This window comes from Humulus lupulus, chromosome 4, assembly GCF_963169125.1.
Source record: "Humulus lupulus chromosome 4, drHumLupu1.1, whole genome shotgun sequence".
Lineage (NCBI taxonomy): Eukaryota > Viridiplantae > Streptophyta > Magnoliopsida > Rosales > Cannabaceae > Humulus > Humulus lupulus.
In genome coordinates this window covers 187,721,253-187,748,932 of record NC_084796.1, presented here as the reverse complement: position 1 = coordinate 187,748,932, position 27,680 = coordinate 187,721,253, and the positions used below count along the sequence as shown (strand labels likewise).

The following is a 27,680-nucleotide window of genomic DNA, read 5'->3' as shown; positions in this document are numbered from 1 at the left end:
CTTGATGGCACCGTAAATTCTCGGATGACACTGTGTCTGCACGTTCGTGCTCAACTCAACTATGGTCTGACGTAGCTCATGAACGAGCTTCAGATTATTGAACCTGTCACGGGTGGACCTAGTAAAGGAGGTGAAAATAAGACTACTGATGTTGCTGCACATCTAGCTAAGGCTGAAGCTAACCAAGCTTCGTCTTCGAAAGCTAGAAACAAGAGGAAATGTGAACAAATAAACAACCCCAAGCCTGCAAAGACGAGTGCACAACCAAGTGCACAGACGCCTAAGGGAAAGAACAAGAAAAACAAGAAAGGTAAAGATAAGTTCTTTCATTGCAAAGAGAAGGGGCATTGGAAACAAGATTGCCCTAAGTTTCTAGCAGCGAAAAACAAAGGTAATGATTATAGTTCATTTATCTTGGAAACATGTGTTTTAGAGAATGATAAATCTGTTTGGATTAATGATTTTGGAACTACTAACCATGTTTGTAACTCTTTACAGGTTCTTGAATAGTGGGAGGACGTGAACGAAGGCGGCTTAAAGCTTAGAGTTGGGAACAGAGCGTTCGTTAAGGTCCAAGCTAGAGGAATAGCTCGTCTGAAGTTCGGAAATAAATACTTAATTTTAAAAGTTGTATTTTTTATTCCGAATTTTAGTAGAAATTTAATTTCAGTTTCCATGTTGCAATCATAACGATTTGTTATGACTTTCACAAGTTTTAATATATCTATTTCTTTCAATGGATCACAATTGTGTATTGCATGTTTGGAAAACGGGCTTTATATTCTGCGACCTAATGAACCCCTCGCTCTTAACAATGATTTATTCAAAGTAGCTAAACCTAGGACCAATAAACGTCAAAAGACCGATAACAAAAATATGACGTATTTATGGCACTTAAGACTAGGTCACATTGGCTATGATAGGATTCAAAGACTTACAAAGGACGGACCTTTGAGGGAACTCACCTTAAGTGAATTACCTGTTTGTGAATCTTGTCTAGAAGGCAAACTGACCAAGCGTCCATTCTCTGCAAAGGGTGATAGAGCCAAAGAACCACTTGTTCTTGTGCATTCAGATGTTTGTGGACCTTTGAATGTACAAGCCAGGGGTGGTTTTGAGTATTTTGTCACTTTCATTGACGATTACTCTAGATACTCATGTCTTTACCTAATGCATAGGAAATCAGAAACAATTTCAAAGTTTCAGGAATTCCTAGCAATGGCTCAGAACCAATTAGGTAAAACGTTAAAGATCTTGCGATCTGATAGGGGTGGAGAATATTTTGATATGCAGTTCCAAGATCATTTAACTGAACTTGAGATTTTATTACAACTTACTGCCCCAGGTACTTCGCAACAAAATGGTGTAGCGGAACGCCGAAACAGAACTTTATTGGAAATGGTTAGATGCATGCTTAGTTACTCAACTCTACCAACTTCGTTTTGGGGACATGCAATTGAAACCGCGAATGACATTCTCAATGCTGTGCTGTCAAAATCAATCCCCAAAACACCTTTAGAACACTGGAATGGTCGTGAACCTAGTTTACACCATTATAGAATTTGGGGGTGTCCCGCTCACGTCCTGAGGAAAAAGGAGGGAAAGCTAGAACCGCGAACTGAAGTTTGCATGTTTGTTGGCTATCCTAAAGGTACTCGGGGTAGACTTTTCTATAGTCATTCAGAAAAGAAAGTGTTTACTTCTACAAATGCTACTTTTCTAGAAAATGACTATGTCCAGAACTTTAAACCTCGCAGCAAAGTAGTTTTAGAGGAGATGGTTAAAGAATTGACTCCAACCAATGTTCCATCGTCATCAACGCGAGTTGATGATGAAATTCCCACTCTTCATGTACAACCGATGCAAGTCGATTTAAATGAAGAAAATACCACTGTTCCTGAGCAAACAGTCACGGAGCCTCGTCGTAGTGGGAGGGTTTCTAGAAACCCAGCTCGCTATGGTTTGGATGGTGGAACCAATATGGTTGTTGGTGACACTAGTGATAATGATCCATTGTCTATCAAACAGGTAATGGCTAGCCCTGAAAAGGAACTATGGCTCGAAGCCATGAAACAGGAAATGGAGTCCATGTACTCAAATTCCGTCTGGGATCTTGTGGAAGCACCTAGTGACTTTAGGGCCATTGGGTGCAAGTGGATCTACAAGAAGAAACGAGGTGTTGATGGAAGTATCGAGACTTATAAAGCTCGATTAGTGGCAAAGGGTTATACCCAAAGAGAAGGCGTGGACTATGAGGAAACTTTTAGTCCGGTAGCCATGCTCAAATCCATTCGCATCCTCCTATCCATAGCAGCTGCTCTCATCTATGAGATCTAGCAAATGGACGTCAAGACAGCTTTTCTTAATGGAAAGCTTGACGAAGTCATTTATATGGATCAGCCAGAAGGATTTAAAGTATCTGGACAAGAAGGAAAAGTTTGCAAGTTGAATAGGTCCATCTCTGGACTTAAGCAAGCTTCTCGTTCTTGGAATCTTAGGTTTGATGAAATAATCAAAACCTATGGCTTTGAACAAAATATTGATGAGCCCTATGTTTACCAACTGAAGGCAAGTCAAATAGTGGTATTCCTGGTTCTTTATGTAGATGATATCTTACTCATTGGAAACAATGTTAAGAAATTATCAGATGTGAAGAATTGGCTGAGCACTCAATTCCAGATGAAGGATTTGGGTGAAGCAAGTTATGTTCTAGGTATCCAGATCAGCAGGGATAGAAAGAACAAACTTTTAGCTCTATCTCAAGCAGCTTACATTGATAAAGTGCTTGAACGTTTCTCAATGAAAAATTCCAAGAAAGGACGTCTACCGTCCCGCCATGGAATTCATCTTTCAAAGAAGCAGTCTCCCCAGACTCCTGAAGAGGAAGATGAAATGAGAAAAGTTCCTTACGCATCTGCAGTTGGAAGTCTGATGTATGCCATGTTGTGTACTAGACCAGACATCTACTATGCAGTGGGAGTAGTGAGCAGGTATCAGTCAAACCCAGGACCGGAACATTGGATAGTAGTTAAGCATATCCTGAAGTATTTGAGATGGACTAGGGATTATATGTTAGTCTACAAGGGTGGTGTTCTGAACCCTGCAGGCTACACCGATTCAGATTTTCAGACTAATGTCGATGACAGAAATTCTACTTCTGGAATGGTGTATACTCTTGGGGGTGGAGCTGTGATTTGGAGAAGCGTAAAGCAGTCTGCAATCTCAGATTCCACCATGGAGGCTGAGTACATAGCCGCGTCAGAAGCAGCTAAGGAAATAGTCTGGCTAAAGAAGTTCTATTCGGATCTTGGTGTTAATCCAGAAATGGATAAACCGCTTGTGTTGTTTTGTGACAATACAGGAGCGATAACCAACTCGAAAGAACCTCGAAGTCACAAGAGGAGTAAGCATATAGAAAGGAAGTATCACATTATTCGAGAATATGTGGCCAGGGGAGATGTGAAGGTTATGAAGATTGCAACTGAAGACAATCTTGCGGATCAATTTACAAAGACACTACCAGAAGCTACATTTGATAAGCATATCAAGGAAATGGGATTAGTAGAATTAAGGCATTAGTTTCAATTAGTGCAAGTGGGAGTTTGTTGGGGTTTTATGCCCTAATTAAAACCCAAATTCTTTGTAATCTCATTTTATTATCAATAAAAGAATAGAAATCATTTTTTGACTTGGTCAATCACTTTGCTCACATATTTTATTTTCATGATTATTTGTTTAATATAAACTTCTATTAAATCCCAAGCATATAGCTAATCTTATTTATAGTGACATAATCACAGTGGAATATAAATATGATTATATGTTCAAAATAAGTTAGTCCTAAGATTAATCAGTGCCCAGGATTTACACTGACTTGCCAATCTACGATATGATCTACTTACACATTATAGTGTTATGTTCTTTCCAGAACATTAGCAAAGTAGATAAGATCGGATGTATTTGTTACATCGAACTGGACCGATATTGACAGTTGATAAGATAAGTAAACATAACGTTATTATCTATTCTAGTCATATCATATAGTTGACCATAGGTCAATTCAATCTCAATTCTGAGTGGTTAGTATTCTAACTAATTGTATTATTTGAGTTCTTTGACTTGTTCGTTACCAGCTTACCCTACGGACTAGCCCATACTTACATCTTGGGAACTCGGTAGTATAATTGAGCGGGAGTGTTAATCATAGATATGAACATCTATAGCTTCTGATGAAGAAGTGAAACGATGGTTTCCTTTTAGTTTGGTTCAAGGTGTTAAATGATAGAAATCTCATTTTAGTAATTGAATTAGTTTACTGAAATATCATTTACAAGGAACTGAGTGTTTTAAGGATAAAATACAATGAGGGGTAAAATGGTATTTTAGTCCTATCTCATTGTAGACCATCTATAGAGGATTGAGTGACAATTATGGTTGTAACAATGGATAATTAATAGCGTATCTATATTTGTTATAGAGCGTTCTATGAATTCAAGAGTGCAGTTCCAAGTCTATAGTGGAGTCACGATGAATTAATAAGTTAGTAAATTTATTTGTTAGATTTATGATAACTTATTGGAGCTTGATTTCATAGGCCCATGGTCCCCATTGTACCTTGGATAAAATCATCTAGATAGTCTCAATTAATTGATTTAATCATCAATTAGAATTATCAAAGTTGACCAGGTCAATTTTGGATAGTTTCACAGAGTTGTGTAATTTTGAGAAGAAAAGAGAAATTATGGCAGATTTATTAATTAAGATAAATTGGTATCTAAATTAATAAATAAGTTTAAATCAAGGTTCAAATTATAAATAATTAATTTGATAAAGGATTTAAATAATTATTTAATTAATTAAATCAATAGAAAATAATACAGGTCTTGATTTTAAGTTTAATGGGCTTATGATCAAATGGGAAATTTCACGGGCCTATAGCCCATGATAATTTCGACCTAGGGCTTCAAAATGGCTGTTATTTTATTGATTTTTTAATTAAATTAAATGGCCTAATTGAGTCTATAAAAGGAGTGCTTAGAGAGAAGTCAAAACAGAAGTTTGATAAGTCACAAGTCAGATTTTCTGATAGTTTTAGATTCTCTCTAAACACAAGTCATTTTCTAAGCCTCTTTGTTATTTTCTCTTCTTCTCTCTATATCTATCTCATGTGCTGAGAATTGCCCACACTAGTCTAGGTGGTTCTAAGGATACATTGGAAGATTATGAAGAAAATAGAAGATCGATTCAGTTTCTTGATTATACTCTGCGACAGAGAGGATACAAGAGTTAGAGAAACTGAAGGAAGGACTCTTTAATTCCGCTGCGTATACTGTAAGTATTCTATTCATTGTTTCTCTTTGAATTCAATTTTAGAAACATGTTTTAGGCTATCTCGTATTAATTTGTTTAATATTAGATATACTTGAAAATAAATAAAGATCCTATATAAGCTTTTTCCTACAGTTGATCATGCAGACATCTTCCTGTTCCGGCTCGCTAATACTGGGTGTCGATAGACGCTCGATTGGAATAACATTCAGCTCGTCGACCTCGGCAGATGTGGCGAGCTTGGCTAGGGTGTCTGCATTCGAATTTTGCTCTCGGGGAACCTGCTCTATTGTGTAGAACTCAAAATGTTCGAGTGATGTTTTTGCTTTTTTCAAGTATGTAGCCATCTTTGTTCCGCGAGCCTGGTATTCCCCTAAAATTTTGTTGACCACCAACTGCGAGTCACTATAACAGTGTATCGCTTTAGCCTTGAGTTCTTTGGTTATTCGAAGTCCTGCCAATAGAGCTTTGTATGCAACCTCGTTGTTAGATGCTTCGTAGTCAAATCTCAAGGCGGAGTGAAATCGGCTTCCAGTTGGAGTGATCAATATGATTCCTGCCCCCGATCCATTTTTGTTGGAAGACCCATCGACATAAAGTTTCCACAGCTCACGAGCTGGGGTTATAACTTCGTCGTCAGTCATTCCCGTACATTCCACTATGAAGTCTACCAGGGCCTGTCCTCTTATGGTTGTCCTTGGATGATAAGTGATCTCGAATTCTCCGAGCTCAACAACCCATTTTAATAATCAGCTCGAGGCTTCTGCTTTGATAAGACTTGTTGTAGTGGTTGGTCAGTTAGCACATGGATGGGGTGTGCTTGAAAATAAGATCGGAGCTTTCGAGATGAGTGAATTAGGCTGAGGGACAATTTCTCCATTAAGGGGTATCTTGATTCTGCCCCCAGTAACCTTTTGCTGACATAGTATACTGGCTTTTGTACCTTCTAGTCTTCTCGGACGAGTACGATGCTGATGGCGTGCTCAGTCGTAGCGAGATATAGGTACAAAATTTCTCCTGTGATAGGTTTCAACAAGATAGGAGGCTCCACGAGGTGCTTCTTGAGCTCCTGAAATGCGAGCTCACATTCCTTTATCCACTCGAATTTGTTGCCCCCTCTAAACAGGTTGAAAAATGGAATACAACGGTCTGTAGATTTTGAGATAAACCTACTTAATGCCGCCATCCGTCCAGTCAAACTCTGGACATCTCTATGCTTTCGAGGTGAGGGCATGTCAATTAACGCCTGGATCTTGTCAGGATTAGCCTCTATTCCCCGTGCGTTCACAATGAAATCCAGGAACTTCCCCGACGATACTCCAAAAGAGCATTTTTGGGGGTTGAGCTTCATGTTATACTTTCGTAGCACGACAAAGAATTCTTCGAGGTCGTCCACATGGTTTTTGTTATGTTTAGATTTAACCAACATATCATCAACATAAACTTCCATGTTATTACCTATTTGCTCGTAGAACATCATGTTTACGAGCCGTTGGTACGTGGCTCCAGCATTCTTGAGCCCGAACGGCATGACGCTGTAGCAGTACAGCCCTTTATCTGTCACAAAACTCGTATGCTCTTGGTCCGGGGCATGCATGGAAATCTAGTTATATCTAGAATAAGCATCCATGAACGACATAAGTCCATGCCCGGCTATGGAATCTATGAGCTGGTCGATCCGAGGTAGGGGAAAGCAGTCCTTAGGACACGCTTTATTGAGGTTTGAGTAGTCAATACAAGTCCGCCATGTTTCGTTAGGTTTTGGAACTAGGACCGGGTTGGCGACCAAATCAGGGTAGAAGGCGTCTCGTATGAATCGATTCGCCCTTTAACCTATCGACCTCTTCCTTCAGGGCTTTCTTCCTGTCATCATCCAGGAGTCTTCGTTTTTGTTGCTTCAGGGGGAAGCTCTTGTCGATGTTAAGGGCATGGCTTATCACATTCGGGCTTATCCCCACCATGTCCGAATGTGACCATGCGAAGACGTCTTGGTTCTTCCTCAGGAAGCAGATTAATTGCTACTTTGTTTCCTCCGATAGGTTTTTCCCTACCTTCACAGTTTTCGGGGGGTCGATCTCTTCGAGCTTGATTTCTTCGAGTTCTTCTAGCGGCTCGAGGTCAACCCTTTCTTCTACTCTTGGATCAATCTCTTCGTCTATTTTGAAGACTGTCCCATCCTTATTCTGAATTATGACAAGTGTTTGTGCACTTGTCTGCTTCTTTCCTCTAATGGAAATGTTATAGCATTCCCTTCCTGCGAGCTGGTCTCCTTTCAGAGTCCCGATTCCACTAGAAGTCGGGAACTTGATGGCCAGATGCCTTACAGACATAACTGCCCCCAGCTCTACTAGGACGGGTCTCCCGAGCAATACGTTGTAGGCCAATGGAAGATCCATTACTACAAACTCCATCATCTTGGTTATCGAGACTAGGAAGTCACCCAAGGTTACGGGGAGTTCGATGGATCTCATACAGGCAATCCCTTCTCCTGAAAATCCATACAGCGTCGTTGCACAGGCCTTTAGGTCACAAAGCGCGAGTCCCATCTTTTCTAAGGTAGCCTTGTAGAGGATATTTACTGAGCTCCCGTTATCAACCAAGACTCGGTGTACCCTCTTGTTCGCGAGCTGAAGAGTAATGACCAACGGGTCGCTGTGAGGAAACTGTACATGAGACACATCGTCCTCAGTAAATGTTATGGGTTGAGATTCAACCCTTTGCTGTTTTGGAGCTCTGGGTTCGGGTTCGTAAGGAGACCCATCACCAGTTTTTAGTTCATTCACATATTGTTTTTGGGCGTTCCTGCGATATGTGGTCCCCCTGAATTGGTTATGGCATCTTCTCCATCAATCGGAGGGGGTCTTTCATCCTCCCTTGCTCGGGAGTTATTATTCTGAGTAGGTGGTGCTGCTGCTGCCCTCTGGCTAGTGGAAGCCTGATTGGGGTTTTGGTTCTTAACATATTGTCTGAAATATCCTCTCGAGATCAATCCTTCGATCTCATCTTTTAATTGCCTACATTCATCGGTTGTATGTCCGATATCTCTATGAAATTTGCAGTACTTGTTGGAGTCTCTTTTTGCCTTTTGGTTCCTCATGGGGTCGGGCTGATACTAGAAGAGCACACTTCGAGTCTGTGCCAAACTCCCCAACCTCAAATTGGCATTTGCTTTAACATAAAAATCCCAATTACAAACTATCTCCATTATATATGGGTTCCCAATAACAGAAAAAGAAAACAACAAACAACAATAACCAACTTGGCCCTTGATAGCCGTGAGTAACAAACATGGGTTAACGACTCTCTGCCATAACGAATTCCTTCAACCAACTTGGCTTCCACATTTTCTCATCCCACGCCCCATACTCCCTTGCTCGGCTTCGTGACCGGCTCCGTATACAGTCTCACTGGTTCTTGGGTTTTCCTGCGTTGAGTCCTCCTCTCCTGTCGGCTTGATATCGTGTTTGGTGTCATCTTGGGCTACTTCCAGAGTTGGGTCTTGGGCTTCCTTTATCCATTGTTTGGCCCTTGTACTAATGTGTTGTTGGTCTAGTACCACTGGGTCGTGGCTATCACTACCGTCCGGCTCGAAAAGGACCTTGTCCTCAAGGTCGGTAAGTTGATAAAGATCACAGAAGGCCGTAAAGTTTTCCCAAGTCGCATCTTCAGGAGTGCAGTGGGACCATTGAACGAGAACTTGTTTAATGAAGGAGTCGCGATGACGAATCACACGGCCAGCTAGAATCGCTGCGGGCAGTAGCAACGGTTGATTGACGTGGCTCAACTCAGGCAAAGGATAATTAGTGACTGGATGGGGCCCCACGAACGGCTTAAGCAGCGAGACATGAAAAACGGGGTAAATATGACTCGTTGGGGGTAAACCCAATTTGTAGGCCACCAAACCCGCATGACCAATGACCGGAAAAGGGCCAAAATATCGACGACATAGCTTAGAGTTCAAACGAGCAGCTACCGTGGATTGGCGATACGTATGGAGTTTGAGAAGAACCAAGTCCTCGATGGCAAAGCTGATATCTTGGCGCTTTTTATTAGCTTGCTGAGACATGCGGTTCTGTGCTTGCTGTAAATGGACTTTGAGGCGGCGTAGGAGGGCGTCCCGGGCGAGTAAATCATCGTCCACCGCTTGGATTGAAGAAGAGCTCCGGATATACGTCGGAATGCGAGGAGGAGAACGCCCGTAAACAGCCTGAAAAGGAGTCATAGCAATAGACGAGTGGTGGCTCGTGTTGTAGTGGTACTCGGCCCAAGAGAGGAAACGGCTCCACTACTTCGGATTGTCGGCTGTGAAGGTCCGCAGGTACTGTTCCAAGTAACGATTCGTCACCTCTGTCTGGCCGTCCGTTTGGGGGTGATAAGAGGAGCTCATTTAAGGGTGGTCCCCATGAACGCAAAGAGCTTCCGCCAAAAAGCACTAGTGAAAATAGGATCACGGTCGAAGACAATTGATTTAGGAAGCCCATGCAACTTAATGACCATGTTAGAGAACAAATCAGCCACCTTAGTTGCCGTGTAGTGGCGCGGTAGGGGACCAAAATGGGCGTACTTGGTGAGACGGTCGACAACCACGAGAATGCTGGAATATCCTTGCGAAGAAGGGAGCCCCACAATGAAATCCATGGCCAAATCTTCCCATATACGTTCAGGAATCGGCAAAGGCTGAAGCAAGCCATAAGGGGCTCGGGTGGAGTGCTTCATCGATTGACAGACTGGACAAGCAGCCACAAAAGTGCGCACATCGCGGCGCATCCCACACCAGAAAAAATTGGCACTCAGCTGCAAGTATGTGCGGTCAACTCCTGCATGACCCCCCACCGGAGAGGCGTGAAATTCGGTCAGAAGTGAACTTTTCAAAGCAGACTTGGTGCCCAGAAATAAGCGACCCTTGTAAAATAAAAGACCGTCGCGAAAGGAATACAGGGGTAGCGCAATCGGGTCCTGTAGTAATTGCTGGCGAACATGCAGGACATCCGCATGGGTATCATGTTCCACCTGTAATGCATCCAAGAAATCAAAAGAACAAGACGAGATTGCTATTGTCAGACGTGGAGAGTCAGAATCTGCGCAGCGGGACAAAGCATCAGCAGCGGTGTTGGTTTTGCCCGTTTTATATTCAATGGAGAAGTGAAAACCCAGCAGCTTCCGAAGGCAAAACTGTTGTTTCGGAGTCTGAATAACCTGCGAAAGCAAGTCACGGAGGCTGCGGTGGTCCGTGCGAATGATGAAGAAACGCCCCAAAAGGTACTAGCGCCATTTAGTCACAACTTCAACAACGGCACGGAGTTCGCGAACATAAGCCGGGGCCCCACGAAGTCACGGTCCCAATTTCTTACTAAAGAAGGCTAAGGGATGCCCATCCTGCATTAAGACACCGCCATCGATTTCAACAATAAATGGTTTGGTGAAATCAGGGAGTCTTAGCACCAGGGTCGAAGTCATGGCGCGTTTAAGGGCATCAAAAGCAGTATCGGCTTGGGCGGTCCATGTGAAGCTGTCACGTTTCAAAAGGGCAGTGAGAGGAGCGGCGAGAGTCGCATAGTGAGAAACAAAGCGACGGTAGTACCCGGTGAGCCCCAAGAAACCACGAAGCTGCTTAAGAGTGCAGGGCTGAGGCCACTCAACCATGGCAGCTATTTTGGTGGGGTTGGCCATCACACCATTGCTGGAAACCAAGTGACCCAAATAGTCAACTGAGCTACGGAAGAGGGAACATTTGCTGGCCTTAGCAAAAAATTGGTGCGAGGCTAGACAATGCAACACCGTACGGAGATGCTCAACATGGGCCGAAACAGAGGTGTTGTACACCAAGATATCGTAAAAAAAAACGATGACAAAGCGACGAAGGTACGGCCGAAAAACATGAGTCATGGCTGCCTGAAATGTGGATGGAGCATTAGAGAGGCCAAAGGGCATCACCAAGAATTCTTAATGGCCCTCGTGAGTGCGAAAAGCGGTCTTATGGACATCCCGCTTATCCATACGAATTTGGTGATAGCCGGAGCGAAGGTCAAGTTTCGAAAACACTGTCACACCACCCAACTCGTCAAGCAATTCGTCAATAGTAGGAATCGGAAACCGATCGGGAATGGTGAGAGCATTCAAAGCTCGGTAATCGACACAAAAATGCCAAGTGCCATCTTTTTTCTTCACCAAGAGAACCGGAGATGAGTAGGGGTTGCTACTGTGATGAATAAATCCATGTTCCAGCATCTCACGAACCAAAGTCTCCATGACATCCTTCTGGAAATAGGGGTAACGGTAGGGCCGGACATTAACCGGAGCAGACCCCTCACGTAAGTGTATACGGTGATCAATGGTACGCCACGGGGGAAGTGCGGTGGGTGTGGCAAAGACATGAGAAAAATCAGTGAGAAGGGTCGTGGCACACGGAGGCAGCTGGGCTTCCAGGGAGGATAAGTCGATGGAATGGTCAGAGGGCGGAGCAAGCAAGGACGAGAGACATAACAGCAAGGATTCATGACCAGTGCCAAGAAACGAGTGCAGTTGAGAGCAAGAAGCGGGTTCGGCCGAAACTGGGGTATTACCCGCAAGGCGCACGGTTTGACCCTGCCACTAGAATTCGATAGTGAGATCCTTATGGTTATGCAAACAAGGACCCAAGGTGCGCAGCCATTGCATGCCCAACACGATATCCAAACCCCAAATAGGCAGCACAAACAGATTAACAACAAATTGGTGGCCCTGTAATAGCAAGTCGACATTCTGGCATTTATACGAACAAGTGAGGTACTGCCCATTACCCATGTACACTTTGAATTGCTTGATAGGGACCATTGGCAACTGGAGCTTCGCAACCAGGTCTTCTTGAATAAAATTACTAGTGCTCCCGGTATCCACTAGAAACTCCAACCGGTTATCACGGTGAGTGGCGAGCATGCGAAAAATATGCGGGTGAGCGGAAGTGGACAGCGAATGAAGACTGACTTCCTCTGGAGGCATCTCATCTTCGACGGTCGTGGGCTCGATATCCTCGGCAAGGGCATCATTAGAACCACAAAGGATGAGGACCCGATTCTTGCATTGGTGGTTGAAACTAAACTTCTCATCACAAGAGAAACACAACCCTTTGTCGCGGCGTTCCTTGAGCTCAGTCGGGGACAAGCGCTTGACAGGAAGAGTCGAAGTCGTGGAAATTGAACGCTGGGGTAGCGAGGAGTGGGGCGGGGGCACGGTAGGTTTTGGGTAGGGTCGGACAGAACTATCATTCCTCCAGGGAGCAGGCGAATGGTGCGACCCAGCCTCGCGGGAACGACTCTTCAAATCGGTGTGCCGATCTTCAAATAACTGAGCCTTGGCCATGGCATCAGCCAAACTTGTCGGGGCAGCCAACAGCAGTTCACGGCGGATATCCAACTTCAGCCCCCAAACAAAGAAATTAAGAAACATAGGTTCCGTAACTCCAGAGATACGGGTCATCAAACGCTCAAATTCAGCACGGTAGGCAGGCACAGACCCAGTTTGAGTGAGCTTAGCAATCAGACCGAGCGGGTCTTCGTAGACCGAAGTACCAAAGCGTTTGTGCAATTCTTGCAGAAAGACGTCCCAGCTTGGAAGGGCGCCCGATTGCTCCATCCATTGAAACCACACAGCCGGAGCACCATCTAAATGGAATGCCACTATAGCCAGGCCCAAGGCCGGATCCACCTGATGAAGGGTAAAGAACTTGTTGATGCGGTAAGACCAAGTATCCACATCCACACCATCAAACCGGGGAACCTTCACCCGGAGAGTTTTCAGAAGCGTATTCAGATCACGCTCATGCCGAAACTCACTCGAAGCACGGGAAGACGAAGTGTCAGCGGCGGAGGGCGGCGGCGGGGCCACCGAAGCAGTAGCGGGGGAAGGAGAAAGGACTCGGGACAGCTTCTCCTCAGTCGAGACCCGATGCTGATCCAAAAGGGAAGTAAATTTTTCCAACTGTGAGTCAATGTGTTGTCACAGATTGAGCTCCAAAGACTGTAAGAGCTCAGTAATTTCTTCATTCCGCATGGTGGAAGTGAGGGCAATGAAAGCACCAATTAATACCAGAAGAGCACACTTCGAGTCTGTGCCAAACTCCCCAGCCTCAAATTGGCATTTGCTTTAACATAAAAATCCCAATTACAAACTATCTCCATTATATATGGGTTCCCAATAACAGAAAAAGAAAACAACAAACAAAAATAACCAACTTGGCCCTTGATAGCCGTGAGTAACAAACATGGGTTAACGACTCTCTGCCATAACGAATTCCTTCAACCAGCTTGGCTTCCCACGTTTTCTCATCCCACGCCCCATACTCCCTTGCTCAGCTTCGTGACCGACTCCGTATACAGTCTCACTGGTTCTTGGGTTTTCCTGCGTTGAGTCCTCCTCTCCTGTCGGCTTGATATCGTGTTTGGTGTCATCTTGGGCTACTTCCAGAGTTGGGTCTTGGGCTTCCTTTATCCATTGTTTGGCCCTTGTACTAATGTGTTATTGGTCTAGTACCACTGGGCCGTGGCTATCACGGGCCGTCTGAAAGGGACCTGGTTTTCATTAGCCAGGTAGATATTCTCCCGAGACTCATTGAGCTCGGTATACACCTTGTATACGGAGAAATATCTCTCTCCTTTCTTCTTCTTTCCCCCTTCCGTCTCAGGATTATTCCCTTCATTCTTCTTCCTTTTAGAAGGGTTGTCCCCAGGGGGTTTTGAGGTCGTAGGATCTGCCGAGGTTGAGGCAGAGTTTATGTTTGTAGTTGTATTTATGGGCTGAGAGGTCATATTCAATGCTGACCTTGCCTCTTCTACATTAACAAATCTCTGAGCTCGTCGATTGAACTCGGTTAGGGACCTTACGGGTTTCCTCTACATATCCTCCCAGAGAGGACTTCCAGGCATTACTCCGGCTTGGACAACCATTAAATTTCCATTGTCTTCGACGTCATGAACTTGGGCGACTTCCAAATTGAACCTTGTGAGGTAACTTTTTCAGTGATTCGTTCGGCTGTTGTCGAACATTGGTCAAGCCAGACGCCTCGGGCCTAATGCCAACCATGGCCTTGAACTGTTTCTTGAGATCTCTTGATAATTGATCCCAAGAAGTAATCGAATGTCTCTTATACTTCTCAAACCAGTTCTTTGCTGGTCCCGTGAGCGAGGCTGGGAACAACATGCATCTGAGCTCGTAGCCCACATTACTGGCTCGCATGATTGTGTTGAATGTGCTTAAATGACTGTGCGGATCCGAATTCCCATCAAATGGTGGGACATGAGGAATTCTGAATCCCTGAGGAAACGGGGTGCTAGAAATATGCGGGGCAAAGGGCTCGAGTTCTTCATCGAACTCTTCGTCCCGTTCCCTACCTCGTTCGTTTTGTAAGAGCTTGAAAGCTCTTTCCAATTGTTCAATCCTTTCTTGGACTTGATCTACGGGGGGTCTGGCTGGAAGCAGCAGGAACTGGTTATCGTTGATTACAACTCCAGTTTCGCGCCTCGGTACAGGGTTCTTGCGCCCATTGAGATGATCCCTCAGATCTGGGTTCGATGGATCATCATTCCCCCGGTTATGGTTCAGGTGTTCTCATAAATCTGGGTGATTTCTAGTATTTCTACATTCCTGGTCATACATACTGAATGATCTAGTGTCTCTTGAGCCTTCATTGACATGGATCGTTGCATGGTTGTTTCGAGACGGGTTTCTTGCTGGTTGCCTCGTCTCAATAGTGTGAGACCGAGACATTTGGCTTCTCGTGGGTTGAGGACACTTATGCTGTCTAGCAGTCTCCCCATTTCCACGCCTTCACCCAGCTCGCCTTTCCTTATCACCATGGGTCGGTTGTGTGTTCCTCCGAGTTGGTGAAGGATACCTTATTGGCGATGGTTGGTGCCTTATTGGTGATGGTGGCTGCCATCCATTACGGGGCCTAGAAGGTCCTGAGTTCTCCCAACTAGGTTCTGTAACGTTCTGCGCGGTACCAGGATTTTGGGTCCGAGCCTTCGATGGGGCTCGGTTATTCCCTACTCCGGCTGGTACCTCCGCAGTTGGGTTGGCAGGACCTCCAGCCCAGTTACTTCTCCGGGTTCTCGGCGGAGCAGGCTGTTCTGCTGGCGGCGAAGGTTGCTCCGTTCTTTGGGTGGCAGAATTTTTGCGTGGCCGCCCTCAAGGCCTACGTGGCGGAACATGAACGTCTCAGGAAGGCGGAGCCTGATCCTCTGGCAGAGGTGGGGCTCGAGTCGCCTGCGCCTCAGCTGCTAGTCTGGCTAACTCTTCATTGCGCTTCTTGGCCTCTGCCAACTGCTTTCGCAGTTGACGATTTTCGAGCTCCACTATCGGGACATATCGTTCAGGATTGTAGTACATGTCCTCGTCGTCCCTAGGGGCTGGTGGTCCCCGAGAGTCGGATGAACCACTCCTTTCATCAGGGTCTGAATTCACCATGGGCTACTTTCCAGGGCGTCAGGGGTAGTCAGCTTCATCTAAAATTTCCTTCTCAGGAACATTGGGATCATTTGCTGCCATTGTTGATTCGGGAGGTTCTTTGACTGAACAGACTCACACACGTACTGTTTAATAGCTCTCAATGAAAGCACCAAACTGTAGACTCCGTTTTTTGTCAACTTAAATAGTAGAGCAATTAAACAATAAAATATTGGAGCAAATGAATAAAAAGGAAAACAACAGAGTTTTTACGTGGTTCAGCAGTTAACTCTGCCTAGTCCACGAGTCTATATTATTTAGACTTGGGATTTTTCTTGAAACTTTTCAGAGATAAGTTGCCCAGAGTGTTCTCTCCATAAATAAGAAAAAAGGTCATTTACATATGGTGTTTCCTTCTCTATTTTTAGGGAAGGTTGCATAATTCATTCCCACATATTTCGGGAAGATATTTTGTAAATCAATTAACATAATGCCATTAAATGCATTATCTCTTACATACACGGAAATGTTCCATGAAGATCGGGAATGGATAACAGATTAAATGATATCCCTTAAATATTGGGATTGTACAACAATAAACATGTTCACAAGTGATGGGTTATCCCAAATGATTCATCAAATCTTCGAGATCAACAATTGACATTGAGTTTGTCGAGACTATGAGTCAATCACGAGCTCGCCACCCACTTCGCGCTATGCTCGGGACAAGTAGATGCCGACGAAGTTGCTACATCCGAGCTTGTACTTCCCGAGCTCGAGCTATCTCGCCTGAAGGCAATCGGTGAAAAATGTATTTAAGTGTCATGCCGTTGCGAGCTCAGAACATATTCGAGGCTACACACCCTCGAGCTTTTGAGGTCGGTAATTACAGCAAAGCAGTCTGACTGAAGGATCATATGACGACCATGCATATTTCGAGCTCACACCTGACGAGCCTAGCTTTCGGGGTCATAACTCCTTATCTCGAAATCTGGGTATAACAAAACTAACCAAACGTGCATATTGCACGTTGCTTGTATCTAGTATATAAATATATATATATCTTTTATATAATAAATGTGTAGATAACAGAAATTCTTAGTTTTAATAGTTTTTTTATTTTTTTAATGTTAACTTTAATGGAGTATTCTTATATTTAACATAATATTTTCATATTTAACGGTAGTGTGTAAATATTTAAACTTAAATAAAATAAAATATGATATTTTTTAGATATTTTACAATGATAATTATTTGAAAATAATAAATAATTAAACAAATTAAAATATGATATTTTTGAGATATTTTACAATGATAATTATTTAAAAATAATAAAATCATATGTTTTATAACTTAAATAAAATTTAATTAAACTTAAACTCACTTATTAGAATAATATCATATTAAACATATAATATAATTTACTGTCAATTAGCAAAAAAATGATTTTTTAAAAAAACTAGCAAAAAACTTAAATTTAAAATCCACTTATAATATTTAATATTACATTAAACACATAATATATAATCTTTTGTTGTCACTCCAAAATTCAAAAACTAGAACAAATATAAACTTAAAAAAAATAAATAAATAATTTAATTAAATAAGATATTTATTTGAAATTTATATGATATCAATATAAACTCAATAAAAATAATTAATACATTCTATAAATAAAACTAAATAAATGAGCATATTATACGTTGTTTGTATCTAGTATATATATATATATATATATATGATGTATTTTTTTTCTCTTTCATACTAAGCAATCATTTTTACTCTCTACTTTTCTCTCCTATTTTTTTTCCTCCGACCTTTCCACTATCAAACATAACCTAAGTGAAAGTAGTAAAAATAGATAACTTAGTAAATAATTTTTCAAAGCTCAATGTTAGTGTATAGATATCGAGTATTGTCACAAAGATTACACTGTAACTAATTTAATCAAACAAGGTATTTTTTATTGCATTTTAACAGAAGTATATGTGTTTTGGGTAAATTGACTACTCACCAACTTTGTTAGCTAATCAATTCCATGAAGTGTGGTGGTGGTGTACAATACAAGCTTTGCTTCTTCTATTACTTTCTTTTTCTCTTTTTAGCCTAAAAGAAAATAAATAAAAGCATTACTCTCATCAATGTCCACTCAATTTTTTCACATATTAACATAAAAGTTCTTGAATTATTTACTCGGTCATTGAATATAATTAAATTAGTAATTGATTTTGATAATTTTTTTAAAAAAGAAGCACTAATTATTGACAATTTCAAAAAATATATGATAAGTAACTATTTGGTACCTTGTGTTTTTCTAAAGTATCGTTTTGGTACTATATGTTTATAATAATGCTCATTTGGTATACCGTATTTTGAAATCATACATATTTGGTACCCTATATTTTGAAATTGTACATATTTAGTACATTGAATTTTGAAATCGTATATATTTGATACCATAAACTCAAAATTAATTAATAAAATTTTGCTAATTTAATCAAACTGCTATCAAATATATGAGTTTCAAATTCAAATTTAATTACTTAATTACATATAATTGATGACATTTTGTTATATTGAAAAAATTTTATTTATCAAATTTGAATCTATAGTATCAAATTGGTATGATTTTAAAATACAAAGTATCAAATGAGTATTGAAAAAAGGTATTAAAACGATACTTTACAAAAATACATGGTACAAATGAGTAAATTTCCAAAAATATAGTCAATTCCTAACAAATTTATTTTTGAAAGATTTATGAAATTTTTTATTTAGTTACAATATTACAAATATTTATTTTACAATACTTAATTTATTAATCGAATTAAAAAAATGTGGAAAGCTTAGAATTTTTTTTCTTTTTTATAATGCTTGATATTAGTAGAATTAAAAATATTAATAAAATTTAATTATAATTGTTGACACGGTTCTTCGGCAACAGATAATTAATAGAATAAAGAGTGGGATTAGTGCTAAATAATGAACCGTAACAGATGAATGATCTCTTAGTAAAATGATAACACCAATACTTTTTTAGGTGGTTCAAAGGTTAAAATCTTTTTAGTCCACCAGCCAATATTATTGATATCTCTCTGATGTTCCTTACAGGGTATTTCTTTACAAATTAGAATCCAACCCTTTGCAACTCCCAGGGTCTCCATATTTATAGGGAGATGGCACCTGGGGGGCAAGGGAGGTCATCCCGTGACCTTCTTACCCATCTTGTCACTTCTGTGACATTCATGATTAATTCCTAAAACCTGACAATGAAGTGTGGTCTAATCAATAGGTAAGGGGGATAATGGGCCGCACAGCCCAACCCAATCGTGGGTGCTTGAACACGCACGTTTATGCTGCGTGTCCGAGAATTCAGGGATGGATCAGACACGTGATGTCTGATATATGCACGTTTACATTGCGTGGTTGACTTTATAAGGGGTCAGAGGTGCCAACTAAAGCTCATATCTCGAGCTTGATGTAGTCTCAACCCGCGGCGTCCATACTTCTGAGTCGATTCCTTGGTAATCTCCATTAAGCCTTAGGTTACCTCGAGCTAAAGAGGTAGGACCTTGTAACAGCAGCTCCGGGTACATGATATCCACGTGGCTGATATAATTATGCCCTTTCTCAGCTCGCTAATAGCCCGTGGATATTTAGGGCGTACACTTGCCCCCCAAGCCCCTGCTCATGGCACATGACGTCACCTGGGGCCACAGTGGGGGCTTTTAGGCTTCTCTGTGGACTCCTCACATTTTTCCCATTACGCTGGTATCGAATACATGGAGCATCATGGTTGGTGACGATTCGTCTTCCGAGAACCACATTAAATGGCCTAGCCTATCTTTGGCCGTCGTTTCGTCTTTCGAGTAGTGATCCTTGTATCCTACATCAAGGTGATCCAACGGCCCTCCTCCTTTGGCCTTTTACGTATATAAAAGGGCTGGCCACCTTTCGCATGGGCTACCCGTTCATTTGAAAAATTTCTCATCTTCTTCTTTCTTCTTAGTCTCAAAATCCTTCCTTTCTTCCGGTCACTGTTCCCAGCGTTCCAGAAATTCAGACACGAGAGCTCCTTCGAGACTCCGGTACCAGCGATCCCAATAGGATTCCAACCCAGATGACCCTTTCAGTCTCATCACAGCAAAACATTTTTGTAAGTCCTCCGTTTGTGCATGTTTTAAATGTTTTCCTTCATTGTTGTTTAGGTAAACTCTCTCTTTAACCGCATGCAGTAGGTTGCTTGTTTTTTGCTGGTATTTTATGCGTAGGTTTTTATCCTAGGGGTATCGACCGTAAGAAAAATCATTTAGGAGCATGACTCATAGGATACACTTTCTGAGGTGATTTTCTGGGTAAAATTTTTTATGCCTGCTTGGAATAACCAGTTCTTAGGGTGCAAAAACTGGGTAGCTTAGGGGACACGCTTCACAGGCGGTTTTGCCTACTGTTGCCCACTAAAACTTTCCTTCCAAGGCAAACTTTTACTCTGACACACGGATTCCGAGTAATCGGGGACCCGTTGGGAGCACAGGCGCGTGTTCATAGAACTGCGTGGTCTCACTCGCCACGGGCTAAGATTACCTCAACCCGTGTAAAGGAAACACTTCGCGCTAAATTCTTTCTTATACTTAGGTCGCCTTTTATAAATTTTGTTCTTTGTTCGTTAGGCGATCAGATGGGACCTAAGAAGAGCGCACCCAAGAAGAGTGCGGGCAGCTCGTCTTCTCAGCAAAAAGGAAAGGAGGTGGTCATGGACTCCTCGATCCCCAACTTTGATCCAACCGTGGAGAAGGAGGTCGAGGTGGGACTCGACGCCTTTTTCGAGGCCGAGAGGATTGCCTCGAAGGTCACCACCCAAGGGAAAGTCAACAAAATCTTGCTTTCCCACAACATTGAGATAGGGAGGGGCGCCCTGGACGCCCGACCTCCCCTTGAAGGTGAGCGGAGATGCTCGCCGCTCGACGAGGAATACGCCACCTGGAGCGATGAGCATCTCAAGGCTGGGGCCTTCCTCCCATTGGACCAGTACTTCGCAGATTTTTTAAATTACATGAAGCTGGCTCCCTTCCAGCTCCCCCTAACTCATATCGCCTGTTAGCGGGGTTGAAGTATCTATTCCTGAAGTAGGAATGGGAGGTCCCCACGCTGGTGGACATCCTCTACTTCTTCTGCCTCAAAGCCAGCCCGGAGCAGCGGGGGCGAGGCGACGGGTTCTACTATCTGACCCGTTTTCCAAATTCAGATGCGGTCATTGAGCTGCCCAGCCACCCCAATGACTTTAAGGACCAGTGCTTTATGTCAACGGGGTTCCGCAACTGCGAACACCATTACTTCAACCGTCCTCGTAAGTACCTTCTACTCTCAGCTCATGAGTTGAGTGCTGATTAGCCTCTTTTTATTCATTCCTGACTTAGAAACTATCATGCAGCTATTTTCGCGAGGACGGCCAAGTTAGTGACCCTTGGGGGTCAATACGAGACCTTGGCGGGGCTCCCCCTAAGTGAAAAGGATTATCGCCAGCTCGTGTCCGAAGAGACGATGCTGGCGTGCAAGTTAATCTCTCCGGGCTAGACTTTGGCCTTGAGGAGACCACTGAATCTTCCCCCTGCTCGCGAGATGGCGCCCATCCCCAAGGAGGAGGCTGCGGACAAGGATGAGGACGAGGAGGACGAGGTCCCCCTTGTGCGGCAGAAGCGGGCTTTGGAGGTCGCCCAAGAAGTGAATGCGGAGAGGACCCAGTCCGGGGCAGCAGCCGGCCCCTCCGGCCAAGGTAATCCTTATTTGTTTAGGGATTTAGATAGGGCCACTGCCGACCTACGACTTGCTAGGTTTAACCCCAGCCAACCCGTTCATCGCCACCAAAATGACCCGGACCGCGACGTCACCCTACTCCAATGCATCGACCAGCTCATGCTGTGTTGTGACATGAGCCGTCCTAGGGGTACTATAGTTGTAGATAATACCTTGGCCTTTAGGTCGGCCTTCTTCGAGGAGTACGGGACCAATCTTAGGTCGTGGCCCTCTCTCCTGGAGGGTGTAGTAGCTCCGGGTCTTAGGCAGTACGTAGAAGAGTCCAGTCCCGAGGTGGATCCAGACCCAGAGCCTCTTCTAGCCCGTGAAGTCGTTATCTTAGACTCCCCCGCTGAAGCTCCGGGGCCGGAGGTCGTGACCATAGATTCCTCCTCTAGCTCGGAGGGTAGGACCCCTTTCAATACATACTTAAGATATACTTTATTTTCTTTTGTTGTTTTGCACAAATATTTTTACATGTATATTAATGTTTTGCTGTCTGTTTCAACAAAGGAGATGTCGCAGCCCGGGAACAATGATTTGCGAGCTATGTTCCCTGGAGGAAACCCTTCCTCTGGGGCTTCCGGGCCCATGGTGAAGAGGCTTTGGATGGCGAAGAAAGCCATTGGGACTACCTCCAAGTCTCCTGCGAAGGGGAAAAACCAAGCCCCGGTTGCTCAGGAGAAAGTGCCTCCACACCCTCCTGCCATGGAGAAGATGCCCCCGCCTCCTTCGCGAGCTCCCATTTCTGTCCGGGAACCGGAGGTGTCCACTGGGACCTTGGCTGCTTTGACCCCCGGAGTTCGCGTCCCGGTCAACCCCCAGGCCCTGGAGAAGGTCCCCGAGGTCTTCAGGGCGACGGTCTACGAGATCGCGACCTACATGGTGGACCATTGCTACAATGCCACCTCGAGGGATCTGTGAGAGATCGAGATAAGGAGCCCTGAGAACGTGATGGAGTCTTCGTTGGGGATGACCCTCGCAGTAAGTTGGCTTTGCCACTGGTACTCCCTGTTTGTTTGTGTCATATATTTTTTCCTAAGGCACTTGCCTTATTATCTTTTGGTTTTGCAGGCGGCTCTGGCCCTCCACCGGAGCATATCTCGGTCCAGGGCTAGGATCGAGGAGATCAGGGGCGAGCACCAAGCTGCTCAAGTCGCCCCTGCGATTGCTCAACAACAGGAAAGGGACGCCAAGGCAACCCTGGCAACCGCCCGGGAAAACGAGAGGGTCGCGCAGGCCGCCTTGGTCGCTGCGCAAACCGAGCTGGAGGCATCCCGGACCAAGCCGCAGGAGGCCGACGCCACCAAGGCCGCCCTAGCCGCTGCGAAGATCGAGCTCGAGGAGGCCAAGGCTGCCCGGGCCGCACTGGACGCAGCGAAGGTTGAGGCCGAAGAGGCTAAGGCTGCCCTGGCGGTGGAGAGGGTAGCTTCCAGCTCCTCCATGGAGGCTATGTTGTACCACTGCTGGGTCTTCAACCTGGAAGGTGACTTCTCCTTTCTGGGGCCGGACGCGTGGGAGTCCTTCTTGGAGAAGTTCAAGGCTTGCCTTCAACAAGAGGCGCCCTCCGAGACCGGGGAGACTTCCACTGCCACCGAGCAGGATGGTGAGGGGGCGACCTCATCAGAGCGGCCTGGCGGGGCGTAGGACTTTTCTCCTTTTCTTTTATCACTTTTTTTTGTAACTTTATATTATGAGGTTTTTCAACCTCGAGACAATTGACTTTTTCAACTTTATTTTAATATTTTTGCCTCTATCTTGTTTCTCTTCTATGCATTCGGTAATAATCTTAGTTTTTGTTGGTGTTGTGATTGGCATCTTATGTTCTTCTGGGAAAAAACATGCTAATCAACTCGAACCAACTTCTAAGACAAGTCCTGGTTGTATCTGGGACATTAATTTAAAAACTTAGTTCGGGCTAATCCTTTATTGATATTTCGTGCTTTTTAAGAAAAACATCGATCAATCAATTTGAATTAACTTCTACGTTTTTTAGGACCTGGTTAAATCCAGGACATTAATTTGAAAACTTAGTTCGCGTCAATCCTTTATCAATATCTCGTGCGTTTTAAGAAAGACATCGATCAATCGATTTGAATTAACTTCTAAGTTTTTTAGGACCTGGTTGAATCCAAGACATTAATTTGAAAACTTAGTTCGTGTCAATCCATTATCAATATCTCGTGCTTTTTAAAAAAAACATCGATCAATCGATTTGAATTAACTTCTAAGTTTTTTAGGACCTGGTTGAATCCAGGATATAACTTAGTTTGCGTTAATCCTTTATCGATATCTCGTGATTTTTAAGAAAAACATCGATCAATCGATTTGAATTAACTTCTAAGTTTTTTAGGACCTGGTTGAATCCAGGATATAACTTAGTTCGTGTTAATCCTTTATCGATATCTCGTGCTTTTTAAGAAAAACATCGATCAATCGATTTGAATTAACTTCTAAGTTTTTAGGACGACCTAGTTATATCCAGGATACATATGCCCCCCAAGTAATTAGGAAAGGGTCTTTCGTGGTTACTTGACATTACATCTACAAATATACACCATAATGTGAAAAGATTTAATTCTCATTACTTAATAAATAAAAGATGGCTTTTCTGATTAAGCCTTACAAAGGTATCATTGATGATATTTCTTCAAATGGATAGCGTTCCAAGTTCGTGGGACTGCTTCTCCGTTAAGCCGAGCCAACTTGTAGGTTCCTTCCTTTATGACCTCGGTTATTTGGTATGGCCCTTCCCAGTTCGGTCCCAATACTCCGTCTTTGGGATCCTTACTGGCTAAGAAGACTCTTCTAAGGACCAGGTCGCCAACGCCAAAGGCGCGTTTTCTGACCTTTGAGTTGAAATAACGAGTGATCTTTTGTTGATAGTGCGTGACCTGTAGCTGCGATCTTCTCGTCTTTCATCAATCAGGTCGAGGGACGCGCAGAGCAATTCGTGATTGTGGTTCTGGTCAAATGTCTGGACTCTATGCGAGGCTACCTTTACTTTGACAGGATTGGACTGCTTCACTCCCGAAAGCCAGGGAGAAAGGAGTATGACCCGTCGGCATTCGATGTGAGGTCCGGTATGCCCACAGAACCTGGGGGAGCTGTTCTGGCCAGACTCCCTTGGCTTCGTCCAGTCTTTTCTTAAGGCTTGCCTTTATCGTCTTATTGACGGCCTCGACCTGCCCATTTGCCTGGGGACAGGCCACGGAGGAGAAGATTTTTACAATGTCGTGCCTCTCACAGAATTCAGTGAAGAGGTCACTGTCGAACTGCGTTCCATTGTCTGATACGATCTTCTTTGGCAGCCCGAATCGGCAGATAATGATTTTGACCACGAAGACGAGGACTCTTTTTGAAGTGATTGTTGCCAGGGGCTCTGCTTCTGCCCACTTGGTGAAGTATTCAATAGCCACCATCGCATAACGGACTCCTCCCTTTCCAGTAGGGAGGGCGCCAACCATGTCAATTCCCCAGACCGCGAATGGCCATGGGGATAAGATCATCTTCAGCTCGACTGGGGGAGCTCGGGCAACTGTGGAAAATCGCTGGCACTTGTCACATTTTTTGACGTAGGAGATTGAGTCCTTTGACAGAGTGGGCCAGTAATATCCTTGCCTTAATATCTTCAAGGCCAAACTTTTCCCCCAGTATGATCCCCGCAAAAACCCTCGTGCACCTCCTGCAAAACGGTCTTCGCTTCGCTTGGCAGAACACATCGTAGGAGAGGTAGAGAGTGTCCACGCCAGTATAATATCCCATCTACCACTGTATACCTTGGAGCCTGGTAAAGTACCCGCCTTGCGTCATTTCGCTCTTCAGGTAACTTTCCTGCTGTGAGATATTCGAGGATGGGGGTCATCCAAGTCGGTCTGGCGTCGATCATCTCGACCTCCGCCCCGAATTTCTCTGTGATCGGTTTCTCCAAGAACTCCACTAGCACTAACCCCAGAGTCTCCGCCTCTCCGGAGGTAGCGAGCTTTGCAAGTGCGTCCGCATTGGCATTCTGCTCCCGAGGTATCTGCTCGATTGAGCCACGCTCGAATGCAGACAGCTCGCTCTTTACCTTGGCCAGGTAAGCATCCATCTTGGTTCCCCGTGCTTGGTATTCACCTAGCACTTGGTTTACCACGAGCTAGGAATCGCTGTAACATTGAACGGAGCTGGCCTTCAGCTCCTGGGCCACCCTTAGCCCGGCCAGTAAAGCTTCGTATTCAACCTCGTTGTTGGACGATTTGAATCTGAATCTCAACGCCGAGTGGAATCGATGTCCTTCTGGGGATATCAATATAATTCCAGCCCCAGAGCCGTTCTCGTTAGATGAGCCATCTACGAAGACCTTCCATGAGGCCCGGACTAAGGAGGGCTGGGCCAGGGAGGTCTAGGCTGTATCCTCCACAGGATCTTCTCGGAATCCTGTGCATTCTGCCACAAAATTAGCCAGGGCCTGGCTTTTTATTGCAGTTCGCGGTGTGTACAAAATCTCGAACTGGCTGAGCTCAATAGCCCACCTCAACAAATTTCCTGATGCTTCAGGTTTTTGCAAAACCTGCCTTAAAGGCTGATCAGTTATGACATGTATTGAGTGGGACTGGAAATACGGCCTGAGCTTTCGGGAGGCCGTAATGAGACAAAAAGCCATCTTTTCCATCAATGGATACCGGGACTCAACTCCGAGAAGCCTCTTGCTGATGTAATAGACTGGCATTTGAGATCGGTCTTCTTCTCGGACTAATACGACACTAGCTGCATCTTCCATGACAGCTAGGTAAAGGGAAAGAGGCTCTCCTGTCATTGGTTTGGACAATACGGGCGGCTCGGCTAAATGTGCTTTCAGGTCGCGGAAGGCACGTTCGCACTCCTCGCTCCATTCGAACTTCTTATTTCCCCGGAGCAGGTTGTAGAATGGCAGACACTTGTCGGTAGATTTAGAGATAAAACGATTAAGGGCTGCCACCCTTCCTGTCAGGCCTTGAACGTCCTTTCGCGACCGAGGCGAGGGCAGCTCGAGCAACGACCTGATCTTATCAGGGTTTGCCTCGATTCCTCTGGTATTGACAATGAAACCTAGGAATTTTCCAGACGCAACCCCGAAAGTACATTTCTGCGAGTTAAGCCTCATGCTGTATTCTCTCAGTATCTTGAAGCATTCCTCCAGATCGGAAACATGGTTATCAGCAATTTTTGACTTGACCAGCATGTCGTCAACATACACTTCCATGTTCTTCCCGATCTGGTTGGCAAACATTCTATTTACCAACCTTTGGTATGTAGCACCGACGTTCTTCAGCCGGAAGGGCATGACCTTGTAACAATAAACGTTAGTCGGGGTCATGAAGCTAGTGTGCTCCTGGTCCGCTGGGTTCATGGAAATCTGATTATAGCCCGAATATGCATCCATAAAAGATATGAGCTCGTGCCCCACCGTGGCGTCCACCAATTGGTCGATCCTCGGCAAGGGGAAGCAGTCTTTGGGGAAAGCTTTGTTTAGATCGGAGAAGTCGATGCAGGTCCGCCATTTCCCGTTGGGCTTTGGGACCAACACAGGATTGGCGACCCAGATCGGGAACTTAGCCTCACGGATAAAGCCGCACTTTAATAGCCGGGCTACTTCTTCTTCTAGGCCTTCAGCTTGGGTTGTTCCCAGGTGTCTTTGTTTATGGGATTTCGCAGGCACGCTCTTATCCAAGTGGAGGGTGTGCATGATGACGCTCGGATTGATCCCCACCATGTCCTCATGAGACCATGCGAACATGTCCAGGTTCTCCTGCAGAAACTTAATCAGCTCCGCCTTCCTTTCGTCACATAGATTTTTCCCGAGCTTTACCATCCGCGAGGGATTCTGTGGATCGATATTTACCTCCTCGAGCTCTTCGACAGCTTGGAGCTCGGATTTATCCTCGCCTATTCTGGGGTCGATATCATCACCTAAGATGATATTTTCCCCTTCGACATTCTAAGGTTTTTCAATCTCAGGATTAGGCACAAGTTCCTGAGATTCCTCATTTCCACCATGGACGGTCATCGTTAACTGCCCGGGTTTTAATTTTCCCTTCATAGAAATGTTGTAGCATTCCCTGGCAGCAAGTTGATCGCCATGGATCGTGCATATCCCCATGGAAGAGGGGAATTTTAGT

General features: G+C 44.2%; 1 protein-coding gene across 1 annotated transcript; it reads right to left on the bottom strand.

Moving 5' to 3' along the window:
• Positions 1-8,650: 8,650 nt before the first annotated feature.
• LOC133832733 (uncharacterized) lies at positions 8,651-9,550 on the bottom strand. Its single transcript, XM_062263041.1, has one exon. The coding sequence runs from the start codon at positions 9,548-9,550 to the stop codon at positions 8,651-8,653; it is 900 nt and encodes a 299-aa protein (XP_062119025.1).
• Between the last annotated feature and the right edge of the window lie 18,130 nt (positions 9,551-27,680).